General features: G+C 41.0%; 1 protein-coding gene and 1 long non-coding RNA gene across 2 annotated transcripts in view; one reads left to right on the top strand and one right to left on the bottom strand.

Annotated features, from left to right (window-relative positions):
* Window positions 1-5,502, top strand: part of LOC118945808 — a 24,047-nt gene extending 18,545 nt beyond the window's left edge. The window contains exon 3 of the long non-coding RNA XR_005040955.1: window positions 4,299-5,502. This is a non-coding gene — a long non-coding RNA (uncharacterized LOC118945808). The remainder of the gene's footprint in view (window positions 1-4,298) is intronic.
* The window catches only part of slc13a1 (solute carrier family 13 member 1), a 22,418-nt gene extending 5,064 nt beyond the window's left edge, over window positions 1-17,354 (bottom strand). Inside the window, exons 1-8 of the mRNA XM_021598837.2 lie at window positions 17,185-17,354; window positions 12,189-12,317; window positions 11,328-11,464; window positions 4,292-4,476; window positions 4,148-4,187; window positions 3,847-3,910; window positions 1,479-1,636; window positions 807-926 (exon numbers count right to left, since the gene is read on the bottom strand). Coding sequence (XP_021454512.1) covers window positions 807-926; window positions 1,479-1,636; window positions 3,847-3,910; window positions 4,148-4,187; window positions 4,292-4,476; window positions 11,328-11,464; window positions 12,189-12,317; window positions 17,185-17,307 — 956 coding nt within the window. The 5' untranslated portion in view covers window positions 17,308-17,354. The remainder of the gene's footprint in view (window positions 1-806; window positions 927-1,478; window positions 1,637-3,846; window positions 3,911-4,147; window positions 4,188-4,291; window positions 4,477-11,327; window positions 11,465-12,188; window positions 12,318-17,184) is intronic.

Genomic DNA, 17,354 nt, shown 5'->3' with positions numbered 1-17,354 from the left:
GTGACCAAGGTCCGGAGTAGCCTCATCCTGACCTAGTGAAACAGAATGTGAGCTCGCGAGATGAGGATGGTTTGTACGAGGCTAGGTCCGGAAGGCCGCACTTAAAATGAATTATCTTTCCTCAAAATTTGCAAAACATTGTTCATTATGCATCACTTTTTGGAATTTTCTATGTTCCTTGATTTTCTATCTTTTGTTTAGATGACGGTTACCAATTTCCGATGTTTCCTGACATTTCTAGCCTTTGCTTCGATGACTGTTGGCAAGCTACACAGAGTGAAGAAACTATAAATCTACGTCCATTATGATTTCTGCACGGTTTCAATTTGGTTTTTAGTAATTTCAATGGTGATTTGAGGTAGTTTTTTAAATACATAAAATAAAAAATAAACTATGAATCAAAACCTTTTTTTACTCAAGCCCAGGATTAAATGGGCTCTTGAGTTTGACACGTATTGTATGGATGATTAACCCATACTCGCTTGTTGTATCATGAGTAAGCCTTTCAGTTAATAAATGACTCATGCAGGCCAGTCTGCCCTGTGGTGGTTACATTTACAGTGACAGGCAGAGAGCCCTGGTGTAAAAGGGTGTTTGAGTGAGAAGTCAAGACATAAAAGAGTGAGTGATGGGAGGGAGGAACGGTGAGGAAAGAACACTGAACGGATAAGGTGATACTTAGGGTCAAGGATGAGGCCAATTTAAGTTAACGACAATCGTGATCTGATGAAACAAGCGAGAAACTGGAGTATTGAGTCAATAAAAGGTGAAATGCTCATTAACGCCTTGAAATGGTGTTTACTCACTCTGAGCCGATGAACATCCAGTGCAGCCATATCCATGACAACAGCAAAGCAATGATGCTGATTGGCAGACACAAGACGATCCAGTTTCCAAAGTTTACAGAGGTGCATTCTGGGTAAAACCTGTCAATGAATAGGGTTGAATGGAGATGTTTCAAGTTTTATTAGTAGTCTGTACGGGATACATGGTATACACCGTCCAACAAAATGCTTACTTGCAGGTTCCTTCTCGACAATGCAACAACAATAAGATATAATATAATATGAACATGAAGTAAACAGCTCAGTAGAATAGAAAAAACATTTTAGCATGTTCAAGTATACAGTAGTATTGCGCCATACAGAGTGCAGCCCTTTCTATCATACTCTATGTATCATTGACCAAGCCACTTGTATTCCTCTGTTACGATGCATTCTAAAGATTTCTATTGCATACAGTATAGGGAGGGATATGTCGCAGGAGGTAGGTGGCACCTTAATTGTGAAGAACGGTCTTGTGGTAATGACTATAGTGTAAAAAGTGGAATGGTATCCATACATCAAACACATCGTTTCCAGGTGTTTGATGCCATTCCATTTGCTCCGTTACAGACATTATGAGCCTCAGCTGCCTCCTGTGATATGCACTGTATATAAAGTCTGACCACCAATAGATATAGCTGATGGAGAACTCACTGATGGATGTACTCTGAAAAGATGAGGTTGGGGGAGGTCCCAGGAAGGGTGGCAATCCCTCCTATAGAGGAAGAGTATGTAATGCTTAGGCACAGCCCCTTGCACATCATGTGTTCTCTCTTACTCCGGTAGCGGCCCTCTATCTTTTGCCCAATCACCTTTAAGAAGAAAAAGAGATGGTAGTGTGTCATGAACTGTCTTGACCATGTTAGAAGCCCATTGTGATATGGCAGTGTTATAAGCTTTTGATTTGTGAGCTATCTACAGGTAACTTCCAAAATAAAGGAAACACTTAAGTAAATGATGAATACAAAGTATGTTGAAAGCTGTTGCTTAAAAGAAAATATATAACTAACACCCCATCATGCTTAGGGTCATGTATAAAAATGCCCAGTTCCCCATTATTCTTGGCTACCATGGCTAGAAGAAGAGATCTGTGACTTTTGAAAGGGAGGTCTCAAAAGAGCACTGGGGGTTTAAAGAGAGTGAGTGGGTGTCAGTCACAAGATCTCAACCCAATTGAACACTTATGGTAGAATCTGGAGTGACGCCTGAGACAGACTTTTCCATCACCATCAACAAATTCTGGAATTTCTTATAGAAGAATGGTGTTGCATCCATCCAATAGAGTTCCAGACACTCGTAGATTCTATGCCAAGGCACATTGAAGCTGTTCTGGTGGCTCATGGTGGCCCAATGTCTTTATTTTGGCAGTTACAGTGCCTTGCAAAAGTATTCATCCCCCTTGGCGTTTTTCCTAGTTTGTTGCATTACAGCCTGTAATTTAAATGAAGTTTTATTTGGATTTCATGTAATGGACATACACCAAATAGTCCAAATTGGTGAAGTGAAATGGGGAGGGGGGGGGGGGGGGGGGGGGGGGGTGGAAAAAAATGGAAAAGTGGTGTGTGCATATGTATTCACCTCCTTTGCTATGAAGCCCCTAAATACGATCTGGTGAAATCAATTACATTCAGAAGTCACATAATTTTAATAAAGTCCACCTGTGTGCAATATGTATCACATGATCTGTCACATGATCTCAGTGTATATATATATATATATACGTGTTCTGAAAGGCCCCAGAGTCTGCAACACCACTAAGCAAGGGGCACCACCAAGCAAGCGGCACCATGAAGACCAAGGAGCTCTCCAAACAGGTCACGGACAAAGTTGTGGAGAAGTACAGATCAGGGGTTGGTTATGAAAAAATATCTGAAACTTTGAACATCCCACAGAACACCAAATAAAAAATAAATACATTTTTTTAAATAAAAAATGGAAAGAATATGGCACCACAACAAATCTGCCAAGAGAGGACCGGCCACCAAAACTCACCGACCAGGCAAGAACGGCATTAATCAGAGGGGCAACAACGAGACCAAAAATAACCCTGAAGGAGCTGCAAAGCTCCACAGCGGAGATTGGAGTATTTGTCCATAGGACCACTTTAAGCCATACACTCCACAGAACTGGGCTTTACGGAAGAGTGGCCATAAAAAAGCCATTGCTTAAAGAAAAAAATAAGCGAACACGTTTCGTGTTTGCCAAAAGGCATGTGGAAGACTCCCCAAACATATGGAAGATGGTACTCTGGTCAGATGAGACTAAAATGTAGCTTTTTGGCCATCAAAGAAAACTCTATGTCTGGTACAAACCCAACACCTCTCATCACCCTGAAAACCCCACCCCCACAGTGAAGCATGGTGGTGGCAGAATTATGCTGTGGGGATGTCAGAATTGAAGGAATGATAGATGGCGCTAAATACAGGGAAATTCTTGAAGGAAACCTGTTTCAGTCTGTCCCAGTCTCAAATCTCTGAAAGAGGTTCACCTTCCAGCAGGACAATGACCCTAAGCATACTGCTAAAGCAACACTTGAGTGGTTTAAGGGGAAACATTTAAATGTCTTGGAATGGCCTAGTTAAAGCCCAGACCTCAATCCAATTGAGAATCTGTGGTATGACTTAAAGATTGCTGTACACCAGTGGAACCCATCCAACTTGAAGGAGCTGGAGCAGTTTTGCCTTGAAGAATGGGCAAAAACTCCAGTGCCTAGATGTGCCAAGCATATAGAAACATACCGCAAGTGACTTGCAGCTGTAATTGCTGCAGAAAGTGGCTCTACAAAGTATTGACTTTGGGGGGGTGAATAGTTATGCACGCTCAAGTTTTCAGTTTTTTGTCTTTCTTGTTTGTTTCGCAATAAAAACTATTTTGCATATTTAAAGTGGTAGGCATGTTGTGTAAATCAAATTATATAAACCCACCCAAAATTAATTTTAATTCCAGGTTGTTAGGCAACAAAATAGGAAAATTGCCAAGGGGGGTGAATACTTTCGCAAGCCACTGTACCTGTACAACTTACATTGGTCTGAGAGGGTGCTTCCTCTGGAATAGTGTACTCCATTTCATCCGGTTCCTTATTTGTTCTACCAGAGATTAAAAATAAATAAATAATGACTTACGTGAAATTAAAGCAAGACCAGGTATGAGGACAATTGATACAATGCTAATGAAAATGTTTACGTTGTTGACAGTGTAAACAAATCCACATCTTGGATTGTTGTCTCTCCTTCTCCATTGACTGCTTTAAAGGTAAAGACATTTTGAAGTAATTTGGGGGATCCTTTTAAGAATGTTAAATATATGCAGAGGAACTCAAATACCTTATTGGCTCTTCATTTTTCTCACACGGTCCCTCAGTCTCTGTAGGAATAATGTGGTGTTCTGAATCTTCCAAATCTTACATTTCTACCAATAACTAAGTTCTGTGGGTAAACAATGTATGGATCATTATTGTGCTTTCTCACCTTCCAGTTCTAGGCCAAGGTTGCTGGTGCCTGTCATTGCTGCCTGCCGCTGCTCACCTTCTCCCTCTGCATTCAAGATTTGCTGAATGATCGCCTCAACGATGGGCATCACCATGGCAACGGCGGATGTGTTTTGGACCCACATGGATAGGAAGGCACAGCTGTTCATGAAGCCCAACATCAGCCTGCAAAGAGACATCCACAGGGGCGCTAACCAATGAAAATGGGTGGTTCGCCAAATTACCCTTAGGCTGCATTTACACAGGCCGCCCAATTCTGATTTTTTTTCTTCTCCTAATTGGTGATTCAGAGCATTCTATTAGACCTTGAGATATAGCTCTTCTGCTGTGTTAGTATTAATACCTTTTAAAACACATGGTCCTCCAAGATGGTGACACATTTGGTATTTTTGGTATTTTCTTAGGATCCCAATTAGCTGTTGCGAAAGCAGCAGCTACTCTTTCTGGGGTCCAAACACAACGTGAAATATGACATAATGCAGAACATTAACAGACAAGAAAAGCTCAACTGCAGAACTATGTAAATTTAAAATGTCACACATAGCCTACATTCACACAAAATATCTAGATCAAATCGGGGCGTTGTGCCGTGAGGTGTTGCTTTATCTGTTTTTTTTTAAACCAGGTTGGCTGTTGAGCAATCTGAGATGGAAGACTTTCATACAATCATGGCTCTATAAAATACTGTATCTTTCTTTGAATATGTTCTGTATTTGGGGACTGTGAAAATACCCTTGGTGGCATGTCTGGTGGGTAAAATATGTGTAAGAGCTGTGTGTAAGCCGACTATGCAAACAATTTGCAATTTTCTTATAAATGAACAAGTGATGCAGTCAGTCTTTATTCTACATTTAGCCAAGAGAGTCTGGCCTGCATAGTATTGATATTAGCCCTCTGATTACAGTGAAGAGCAAGATGGGATTCTCTGTTCTGGGCCAGCTGCAGTTTTTCTAGGTCCTTTGCAGCACCTGACCATATGACTGGGCGATACTTAAGATAAGATAAAGATAAGATAACTAGAGCCTTCAGTAATTGCTTTGTAGAGTGTGGTTTAAATGCAAAGGATCTCTTTATCACAGACGGACCTCCCCGCATCTTTACAACCATTGAATCAATATGTTTTGACTGACAGTTTAGACATTATCAAATTCAAATAAAATTGTATTGGTCACGTACACATTTTACAGATGCTATCACGGGTCTAGTGGAATGCTTATGCTCGTATCACCGTCAGTACAGTAATACCTAACAATACAGGCAACCCCCCACCCCCACACACAAAAAAAATCAAATAAAAATAAAGGTATTTAGAAATATTACGACGAGCAATGGCCGAGTCTGGAATATAAATATATATGAGGGTGTGTATTGATAGTAAATCAATAGAAAAGATGTGTACAGCAGTAGTTTATATAGGATGAGCCTTGACTAGAATACAGTATGTAGAGTGGGGCCAAAAAAGTATTTAGTCAGCCACCAATTGTGCAAGTTCTCCCACTTAAAAAGATGAGAGAGGCCTGTAATTTTCAACATAGGTACATTTCAAGTATGACAGACAAAATGAGAAAAAAAATCCAGAAAATCACATTGTATGATTTTTAATGAATTTATTTGCAAATTATGGTGGAAAATAAGTATTTGGTCACCTACAAACAAGCAAGATTTCTGTCTCTCACAGACCTGTAACTTCTTCTTTAAGAGGCTCCTCTGTCCTCCACTCGTTACCTGTATTAATGGCACCTGTTTGAATTTGTTATCAGTATAAAAGACACCTGTCCACAACCTCAAACAGTCACACTCCACTATGGCCAAGACCAAAGAGCTGTCAAAGGACACCAGAAACAAAATTGTAGACCTGCACCAGGCTGGGAAGACTGAATCTGCAATAGGTAAGCAGCTTGGTTTGAAGAAATCAACTGTGGGAGCAATTATTAGGAAATGGAAGACATACAATACCACTGATAATCTCCCTCGATCTGGGGCTCCACGCAAGATCTCACCCCGTGGGGTCAAAATGATCACAAGAACGGTGAGCAAAAATCCCAGAACCACACGGGGGACCTAGTGAATGACCTGCAGAGAGCTGGGACCAAAGTAACAAAGCCTACCATCAGTAACACACTATGCCGCCAGGGACTCAAATCCTGCAATGCCAGACGTGTCCCCGTGCTTAAGCCAGTACATGTCCAGGCCTGTCTGAAGTTTGCAAGAGAGCATTTGGATGATCCAGAAGAAGATTGGGAGAATGTCATATGGTCAGATGAAACCAAAATATAACTTTTTGGTAAAAACTCAACTCGTTGTGTTTGGAGGACAAAGAATGCTGAGTTGCATCCAAAGAACACCATACCTACTGTGAAGCATGGGGGTGGAAACATCATGCTTTGGGGCTGTTTTTCTGCAAAGGGACCAGGACGACTGATCCGTGTAAAGGAAAGAATGAATGGGGCCATGTATTGTGAGATTTTGAGTGAAAACCTCCTTCCATCAGCAAGGGCATTGAAGATGAAATGTGGCTGGGTCTTTCAGTATGACAATGATCCCAAACACACCGCCCGGGCAACGAAGGAGTGGCTTCGTAAGAAGCATTTCAAGGTCCTGGAGTGGCCTAGCCAGTCTCCAGATCTCAACCCCATAGAAAATCTTTGGAGGGAGTTGAAAGTCTGTGTTGCCCAGCAACAGCCCCAAAACATCACTGCTCTAGAGGAGATCTGCATGGAGGAATGGGCCAAAATACCAGCAACAGTGTGTGAAAACCTTGTGAAGACTTACAGAAAACGTTTGACCTCTGTCATTGCCAACAAAGGGTATATAACAAAGTATTGAGATAAACTTTTGTTATTGACCAAATACGTATTTTCCACCATAATTTGCAAATACATTCATTAAAAATCCTACAATGTAATTCTCTGGATTTTTTTTCTCATTTTGTCTGTCATAGTTGAAGATTACCTATGATGAAAATTACAGGCCTCTCTCATCTTTTTAAGTGGGAGAACTTGCACAATTGGTGGCTGACTAAATACGTTTTTGCCCCACTGTATATCTATCCTACCCTGCCTTTCTAAAGTCTTCGAAAGCCAAGTTAACAAACCGATCACCGACCATTTCAAATCCCACCGTACCTTCTCCGCTACGAAATCTGGTTTCCGAACTGGTGGGCCACGCTCAAGGTCCTTAACAATATCATACCTGCCATTGATAAAAGACAATACTGTGCAGCCGTCATCGACCTGGCCAAGGCTTTCGAGTCTGTCAATCACTGCATTATTATTGGCAGACTCAACTACCTTGGTTTCTCAAATGACTGCCTCACCTGGTTCACCAACTACTTCTCTGACAGAGTTCAGTGTATCAAACCGGAGGGCCTGTTGTCCGGACCCCTGGCAGTCTCCATGGGGGTACCACAGGGTTCAATTCTCGGTTCGACTCTCTTCTCTGTATACATCAATGATGTCGCTCTTGCTGCTGGTGATTCTCTGATCCACCTCTACGCAGACGACACCATTCTGTATACTTCTGGCCCTTCTTTGGACACTGTGTTAACTAACTTCCAGTCGAGCTTCAATGCCATTCAACACTCCTTACATGACCTCCAACTGCTATTAAATGCAAGTAAAACTAAATGCATGCTCTTCAACCAATCGCTGCCCGACCGCCCGTCCAGCATCGCTACTCTGGACGGCTCTGACTTAGAATATGTGGATAACTACAAACACCTAGGTGTCTGGTTAGACTGTAAACTCTCCTTCCAGACTCACATTAAGCATCTCCAATCCAAAATTAAATCTAGAATCTGCTTCCTATTTTGCAACAAAGCAACCTTCACTTCTGCTGCCAAACATACCCTCATACCCTGCAGCTTTTCAGTGACCATTTTTCTTACTTTCTCCTTACTCGGCCTAGTTCTCATGTGAAGGCTCTGGTATGCCATCCACAACAATGTTATTCTTCCTTGATTGTCCCACTAGTCTGTTTTCGCAGTCATTGTTAAAAACCTCTTACAGCTACCCCCCTACTTTTTTCAATTTCCGCCTGAAGACATACCCAAATCTAACTGCCTGTAGCTCAGGCCCAGGACCAAGGATATGCATATTTTTGGTTTCATTTCAAAGAAAACACTCTGAAGTTTGTGTAAATGTGAATTGAATGTAGGAGACTATAACACAATGGATCTGGTTTAGATAATACAATGAAAACACCTTATATTTTTTCATTTTTATTGTTGTATCATCATCTTTAAAATGAACAAGACAAAACAAACATTCAGATAGGATGATGGGGACAATTTCAGTGAAATATATAAGAGGGCAACAGTACTTGTGAAAAGTTTATCATGAAGTCACCCAGGTATCCCAAACAAGTAGCCCAAATGTACCCAAGTGGCCAAATTGGTGAAGTTATACATTTTGAATGGAATAACTATATACAAAATACCTAAATTGTATTCTAACACCCCCCCCCCCCAAAAAAAAATGGAGAAAAAACATGAAAAATATACATTTACAAAAAAACACTTTCAATATTTGGAAGACCCTCAGTCCTCTACACAATATTGTGCTGCTGATGCCAGGTGCCATAGCAGTCTCTTTCTGCTGTAAAGCAGAGGGTCACCAAGCATGTGGTGTAGGTGATGGGGGACTTCATTTTGTAAAGAACACAGCGACGTCTCCATGCTGTGCCCTTTTGGCCCTGAGGCACATCCATGCCTGCAGAAATAAATTTGGGCAGATGAACACCACTTGTGGCAGGAGCTGGATGAACCAGCTTCAGTGGGGGATGGGCACCTTGGCACTGGGGGCTCCCATTTGGAGTCAGTGCCACTGTGAAATAAAATGTTCAGTTAGAATAGTTTCACATATGAGCCCTGTATCAACAGGTATAATAAACATATATATATAGAGTACAGGGAACATAAGGTTTAATATATTATTATAGACCTGCTTGATCTACTGTCTCATTTATATTATGACAGACCAGCTAGATCTATTGTCTATTTTATATTATGACAGACCAGCTAGATCTACTGTCTCCATTTCACTTTGGCCATTGTTGTGGGCCCTCCCCTCAACAGCCTCAAATAGGCTATTTCATTTCACAAATAATATTTTATAATAGTAATTTCAAACAACGGCATTGGCATGAGAAAAACTTACCAGTCCAAAACGATGTCCTCTCCGTTCAAAAAATATTCCTCCATTTGGGAATCACTAAATGAATCGTCTTCCAACAATCTCTGTCTCACTTTCCCGATCAATTTCTTCTAAAATTGTGTGTACATCTGTATATCTAGACTTTAGCTTTAGATGTAGCTTTCCCTGACTTAGTCGCCATACTGATTAATATATAAACAGCTGAAGATGCGCTTTACCAAAACAACGCTGTGCGAAACATGCGTGGCTCCTTCCGGTATGAATCTTCAATGGCGAATTAACCTCTTTACGCCGGAGTTTACTACATGGGTTGGTCTTCCAACACATAAACATTACATATTGCCATTTACCTCAGCTCATTGGCAATCTACCCAGCTAGATTTCAAGACGATCAGTGGTCATTTGGTTAAAATACAGTCAATCAACGAAACAGCGGTCATATCATTGGTGCACAATGATGTCATTAGTTGTTGTCTTCAAATCGGTTTCTTTCAGTCAATACATCCCGCAAAATGACCCATCAGGTTTGGTTGTGTTACAAACAAAATTAATCGTCCGTTGTGTTACAAACAAACCAGTTGATTGCAATGAAACCAAACATGACTGGAAAAGTCACGTTTAGTGTGTGTATTTACATCGAATGTGTCGTCGAAAATGGAATGAGACGGAATTCACGACACAAGCGGTTCACAAAATGTTTCGTGTTAGGCTATAAAAATTGATTTTATCAAACAAAAGACTATTCATTGTGTAACAATGAGCATTGGGCAAACAGAGGAAGATCGTCAAAGGTAAACCATTTATTTTATTGCAGTTTGTGATTTTGTTACGCCTGTGCTGGTTGAAATAGTTTTTTTATGGGGTTCTATCCTCAGATAATCACATCGTATTCCTTCGCAGTAAATCCTTTTTTAAATCTGACAATGCAGTTGGATTAGCAAGATTCTATGCTTTCGAAACATGTCAGACACTTGTATTTTCACGAATGTTTAATATTACTATTTACTGTATGTAGCGATCACCGTATGTTCCCCTAACGGGTTCAGTGCGCAGAGAGGTTAATAATGATTCACTGACTGTGCTGATGTCATCTTGCGTGACTTGCAGCGATATAACAACAAACTGTAAGTCTCTTTCAGGACATCCACCTCTGCAAACTGTTCTTAAGATCCTGGACCTCTCTGGTCAGATCGTATATTATTTTGTTAGTTCAATCCATTAGTATTTGGACAAAGCTCTTGAAGGTATTTTCATGTTGTTATAAGAACTGCTTGTTGAACCCTTTTTTTAAAATGTTTTTAAAGATCCTTCACCTGTGATAGAGAAACACTGTCTTCTCCATTACTCCCACTGGCTTTGGTTTTGGATGTCATGGTAGCAGTGTAGGCTAATGCTAGCACTCCATGCAGTTCCAAACAGGTCAGGTTGCAGGGCAGATGGAAACAGCAACAAACAGTAGGGATTTAGACAGCCACAACCCGGGACAAATCGTGGTCCCTGCCAAAAGAACTAATCGCATCGCGGGCTGGGTTCAACCTTCCTGGAAACCTTCCTGGCTTGATGGCTAGTTAGCAGCTAAGCTATCTGCTACCCCAAGCAGCTCTTCAGACTTTTGGTTGGCAGGATCCCTGGATGGATAGTAGCAGTCCCCACAACTGAGGCTAACCATGTTGCTGGATCCAAATTCAATAGGTAGCTAATAACTTTTTCAATAGAACACTTTTTCAGAGACTTTAAAAACAACAAACCGATCTCTCCCTCCTTATGCGTTCTGTGCGCATCGCCTGTCAATGTAGCCACACATCTGCAACTGAGGTCTGGAACAGACGATGAGAGAGTGGCCGGCAGAGAGAAAGTTCTCACCATCCAGGATTGACACCGACCAAAGTGACCAGACTAAGTGCTATCCTCCGGTGGAGACCCCACTTCTCTATAGACGTTGCCAGACAGATGACTCCGATCAACAGCAGGTGGAAGTCTTTGAAGTACACTCCAGCCACCTGGACATGAGAGAGGGCAGGAGGGAGAACAGCAGGAAAAAAGAGCAGTGGAAGATCTTAGACATGTCGATCAATATGCTGGTCAGATTTGACATTTCATGATAAGCAGTCCATTTTGACACCTATCAACATGTTAAGAGGACATTTAAAAAATAATACTGACTTTTTTAATTTGTCTAGTAAGGATGGAAAGAACATTATGCCTTCTGTGTCATTTTGCCAAGCCAATAAAACCATACAGTGCCCGGCACTGAGATTGTTAATAAAAAAATAGATCATAAACAGATTATTACAGACTAATGCTACATTCACGTCATGTCTGAAACTCAGGTGCTCCAAATTAAAATGAATGTAAGTTATTTGCGTAGAGCTTCCTATTGGTTGATTCTGGTACTTCCCAAGTGGAAAACTCAGGATCCGACTTTTCTGCCTAAGTTAGCAAGTTGGACATTTTTCGAGTTTCCTACATAACGTGAGCTGACTGTGATATGATAATAATGTAATAAATGCTCCTGCATTTATAGATTTATGGATGAATTAATCAAACCGGAAGAGTTTTGTCATATGTTCTATCAAACATGAAAGTGAGATGGAGAGCAGCCAGGTTACATAACATCGGCTTCCTGGAAAATACATTCATCAACATTTTTGCAGATTTTATTATAATTTAAAATAGTTGCACACACACACACAATTGAATGCAATAAAATTGTGCAATGTTCACCTGAGAGGACTTCATGATGCCAAAGAAAGGGAAGAGCAAGGCTGGGAACAGAGCTGTGGCTGCCAGTGGCAGGGCTTCTGTCAGCCAGTACACTGCCATGACACACAGTACGAACGCACATTCTGACACCTAGAAGAGGCCAAAAGGAAAGAAACAACATGCTTCAGATTGGGAAAAAATATGAAAATGAGCTTCATGTCAAGTCAAACGTCCATTAGTCTCACGTGGAATTATTGTCTTTTCCCATTTTCGTCAACTGAAATGAAGAGTAATTTGTAATAGTTACAATTTTTTCCAAGGGCATCTCGTCATCATCATAGGCTGTGTGTGTGTCCCAATCCAAATTCAGCTGCCTACCTGCTTCCAAAGGCAACTACCTTACTAGGTAGCACTCCAGTAGGTAACTGCAATTTGGGATGGGATTCGATCACGAGACGCTTGTTTACATTGTGGCCACTGTAGCAGCTTGAGCAACTAGTGCTAGCAATTTAGTGAACAACTATCCCAAAATGGAAATATCTGACACGAATAACAAGTAACATAATCGATCTCAGGACCTGTTCATGAATTAAGTTGACACCGACCAGAATAATTATTCTACGGTATAGGGTCCTCCTCGAAGCATATTGCTTGGTCTGCTGCTCCATCGTTGTGGACAGACTTGCATGCATGATACAGGATATGTTTTTTGAGATGGCTAAATAAGCAATTTTACTGACTTTTTAAGAATGATTAATAGCCAGAATAGTGGTGTTTCACTGTGAAGCTAATCTTGCATTAGAGGTGCCAATGTTTTTTCTATGAGTAGGCTTACATTGTGATTAATTAATATTTATTTATCCAGGTAAGTTGACTGAGAACACGTTCTCATTTGCAGCAACGACCTGGGGAAATAGTTACAGGGGAGAGGAGGGGGATGAATGAGCCAATTGTAAACTGGGGATTATTAGGTGACCGTGATGGTTTGAGGGCCAGATTGGGAATTTAGCCAGGACACCAGGGTTAACACCCCTACTCTTACGATAAGTGCCATGGGCTCTTTAATGACCTCAGAGAGTCAGGACACCCATTTCACGTCCCACCCGAAAGACGGCACCCTACACATGGCAGTGTCCCCAATCACTGCCATGGGGCATTGGGACATTTTGTTTTAGACCAGAGAAAAGAGTCCCTCCTACTGGCCCTCCAACACCACTTCCAGCAGCATCTGGTCTCCCATCCAGGAACTGACCGGGACCAACCCTGCCTAGCTTCAGAAGCAAGCCAGCAGTGGTATGCAGGGTGGTATGCTGCTGGCATAATATAACTATCACACCTGCATTTTCAGGATAACATGGTTTTGTATTCGTTGATAACTAATAATTAAAGGTTGTATGAAAAAATACTAAAGTATTTGCTGAAGATTGCACAGACAAGGTCCCTGAACTAATAAGTTGGTTATATTCATGAAAGTCCTTAGGGGGTCGAAGTTATTGAAGATTTAAGCAAGTATTTTTGACATATAATGAAATTAAATTAATAGAAATAGCCAAAGTAAAAAAATTCTAAAGTAATTACTAAAGTAATTAGTAATTATTGGACAGGCGATGTCCCTGAACTAGTAACAGTTGGTTGTATTATTTTAAATCCTTTGGGGTGCAAGCTATTGACATTTTAAGTAAGTATTTATCTGTAAAGTGAAATATAAATTAATTGATAAAGTAAAAAAAAAGCTAAACTACTTGCTGTGGATTCGCAAAAAGCGGTCTCAAAACAATGTCAAATCGATTTGAGAGCGATATGTCATGTGGTTGAGAAGTGTTGCAGTTTTAAGATGGTCCCTTAACCCTCAGAAGAGGAGAGCAACGTTTTGGCTAATATGACACCTAATTGCAAAAACAAGGGGTGTAACTTGCTCGCTATCATCAGCCGATTCAGAGTATGTATATCATTCTTGCACGTTACGTTTAAGAGGTATTAACGTGAAAAGTCCAAATCTTTAATGTAAAGCTAACTACACTGCACTATTTGAGTGTACCTTGGGATTGGGACATGTCAATTTTGATGTCCTGCCTAGAAATGTTGCCTCAAAAGGCTGCGTCCTTGTCGATTGGGATACAAGCCATACATTTTGTCAGGAATAATATGGGTCGTTGACAAGTATTGTTTTAGTTATTGTTGATAAAAAATGTAAAAAATATATTGGTAAATTAGTCTAGTCAGCTATCTAAATTTGTAATCATGGATGAATTACTGACCGGGCATGCAGGGCACATGCCCAGGAGCCCTGACCTCCAGGAGGCCCCCATTTTGATTTTGTCACTCAGATGTCCTATTAAGTCATGGCAAAATGTGTAGAATTGCAGGAAATTGCCTTCAAAACTGCAAAAATGTCTCTCCGACCTATGGCAAAATGAGTAGAATTCATAGCTTCAAAAAGTAGGTGTGCTGGCCTCCCAAGTGGCACAGCGGTCTAAGGCACTGCATTGCAGTGCTTGAGGCGTCACTACAGACCACTGGTTCATTCCCAGGCTGTGAATGGGAGTCGCATAGGTCGGCGCATAATTGGCCCAGTGTGGTCCAGTTTACGGGAGGGTTTGGCCAGTGGGGGGCTTTACTTGACTCATTGCGCTCTAGCGACTCCTTGTGGTGGGCCGGGCGCCTACAGGCTGACTTCGGTCGTCAGTTGAACAGTGTTTCCTCCGACACATTAGTGCGGTTGACTTCCTGGCCGGTGTTAAGGAGCGTGGTTTGGCTGGTCATATTTCTGAGGACACATGACTCGACCTTCGCCTCTCACGAGCCCGTTGGGGAATTGCAGGGATGAGACCAGATCGGAATTGGATAATTGGGGAGGAAAAGAGGTTAAAAAATAAATAATAGTAAAGTAGGTGTGCTGCAGCAGCCCCTGATAAATAGAAAGAATTAGACACATTTTAAAGGTTTATTATACCGACATTATTATTCATTTAAATTCCCCAAATTATATTACTCATGTCTGAACAGACGTAATTCAAAATACTACACCAGGGAGCATAATTAAGTCACAGAGAATCAATAGCTTCAAAAAATGTGCTGTAGATTAAGTTGTATTACATGCACTTAATCGTGAAGGCCGCAATTTGGGAAGCGAGCATGCCAAATAAGAACAAATTGTGGCCATAGACATATAATCCATAGAAGGATTTTGGAACCTCTAACCCAAGCACTTTGACTGTTAAACTCATAGCAATGGCTGCCAGTGCTGACTTGAATAGGAACTGCCATCTATGGATTATATTGATATGGTTGGTTGCGGCTGTCAATTTGCCTTTCGCAAATTTCAAAATACAATCCTGAGAAATACAATTCCAAGAAAAACGTAGGCATACCATTTGGAAAGCAAATGCCTACTGATGAAAAGAGAAGACTAATATCTTTGTAGAAGCCCCTCCAAAACATCCTCAACATTTTTTTTGCTCTTCTGAGTGAACAGCAATGTTTTACAAAGTAGCTTATATTGAGATAGGCTATTGGCATGAGCACATTGGCCATCACCTGTGAGTAGCCTAGGCTTCATCTTCATCACTGACTGTACAAAACATTAGGAAACTTAATATTAGTTGCACCCCCTTTTGCCCTCGAAACAGCCTCAATTCATCAGGGCATGGACTCTACAAGGTGTCGAAAGCGTTCCACAGGAATGCTGGCCCATGTTGACTCCAATGCTTCCCACAGTTGTGTCAAGTTGGCTGGATGTACTTTGGGTGGTGGACCATTCTTAATAGACACAGGAATCTGTTGAGCGTGAAAAACCCAGCAGCGTAGCAGTTCTTGACACACTCAAACTACCATACCCAATTCAAAGGCACAAATATTTTGTCTTGCCCATTCACCATCTGAATGGCACACATACGCAATTCATATCTCAATCTTTAACCTGTCTCCTCCCCTTCATCTACACTCATTGTAGTTAACAGGTGACATCAATAAGGGATGATAGCTTTCAGCTGGATTCACCAGGTCTGTCTATGTCATGGAAAGACCAGCTAAACCTATGTTTTCTATACTCAGTGTGTATATACTGTAGGCTAGGCTATATGAATCAAGAAATGCCCTGACATATCATGTGATAAGTGGGAGAGAGAGGCTGAGGATATAGCAGTTCAGGTCAAGCCATATCCTGGAAATTGTTCATTTTGAAATGCACATCTGTCAATACCATTCAGTGCCCCTGAGACAAATGTCCTGGACTGTGTTTTTGGTTGCTACTGTACAATCCAGATTTTTTTTTTTAAATACCTAATTAAATGTCTCAAATTAATGATATCGCATTTCTCTGGGCTGTTGTTTCTGACGAGACATGACTTGAAAACTCAATCTGTTTTTTTGTTCAAATCGTTGTAAAATACAGACTTTTAATAGATGCATTCAAATTAAATGATTATGTTTGTGGGGTTGGTTTTCGATGCATGCCTGGTTTTCCATGTTTATTTTTTATCTTTTATACATGGCAGCTAAAACCTGGATTGCGTATACAAGTACAAACAAAGATAAGCCAATAAATTGTGATGAACTTCACATGTTCTGTACCACTGCATGTATTCATTCATTTGTTTGTGGATGTGTCAGTGTTACAGTATGATAATGTGTGGTGACTACAGTATGTAACAACAGGGTGTATCAATGGTCAGTCCTGTCCTGAGTGTCCGGTCCTGGGTATGTGTTGTGTCTGAAATCCTACCTCTTTGAAGAGTATCTTAGACAACTCTCACAGACCCCCCCCCCCCCCCCCCCCCCAAAAAAAAAAAGATAAAACAATTAACTTGTCTTTGCCTACTAGCACTGACTTTGCTGATAAATACTTTGTTGAGAGAAATTGTACTTGATACGATTGTGATGTGTTGTCTCACCTAGCTATCTTAAGATGAATGCACTAACTGTAAGGCACTCTGGATAAGAGCGTCTGCTAAATGATTAAAATGTAAATGTAAAATGTGTGTGTGTGTGTGAGAGAGAAGGGTATGCTCTCCCTCACCTTTCCTTGGATGACCAGTGGAAGAGGCAGAAGCAGCACAGGGGTGAGTATGATGATGAGGAGATTGTGGTAGTTCCAGACAACTCTCAGAAACCTCTTCATCATGTCAAACAGCTTAGTCATCTCTGGTGAGTGTTGAATTGACTAAAGGCATTTCTTCAGGCGCTCAC

Source organism: Oncorhynchus mykiss, chromosome 30 (assembly GCF_013265735.2).
Source record: "Oncorhynchus mykiss isolate Arlee chromosome 30, USDA_OmykA_1.1, whole genome shotgun sequence".
Classification (NCBI taxonomy): Eukaryota; Metazoa; Chordata; class Actinopteri; order Salmoniformes; family Salmonidae; genus Oncorhynchus; species Oncorhynchus mykiss.
The sequence above is the reverse complement of the archived record's forward strand: the minus strand, read 5'-3'. Positions and strand labels throughout refer to the sequence as shown.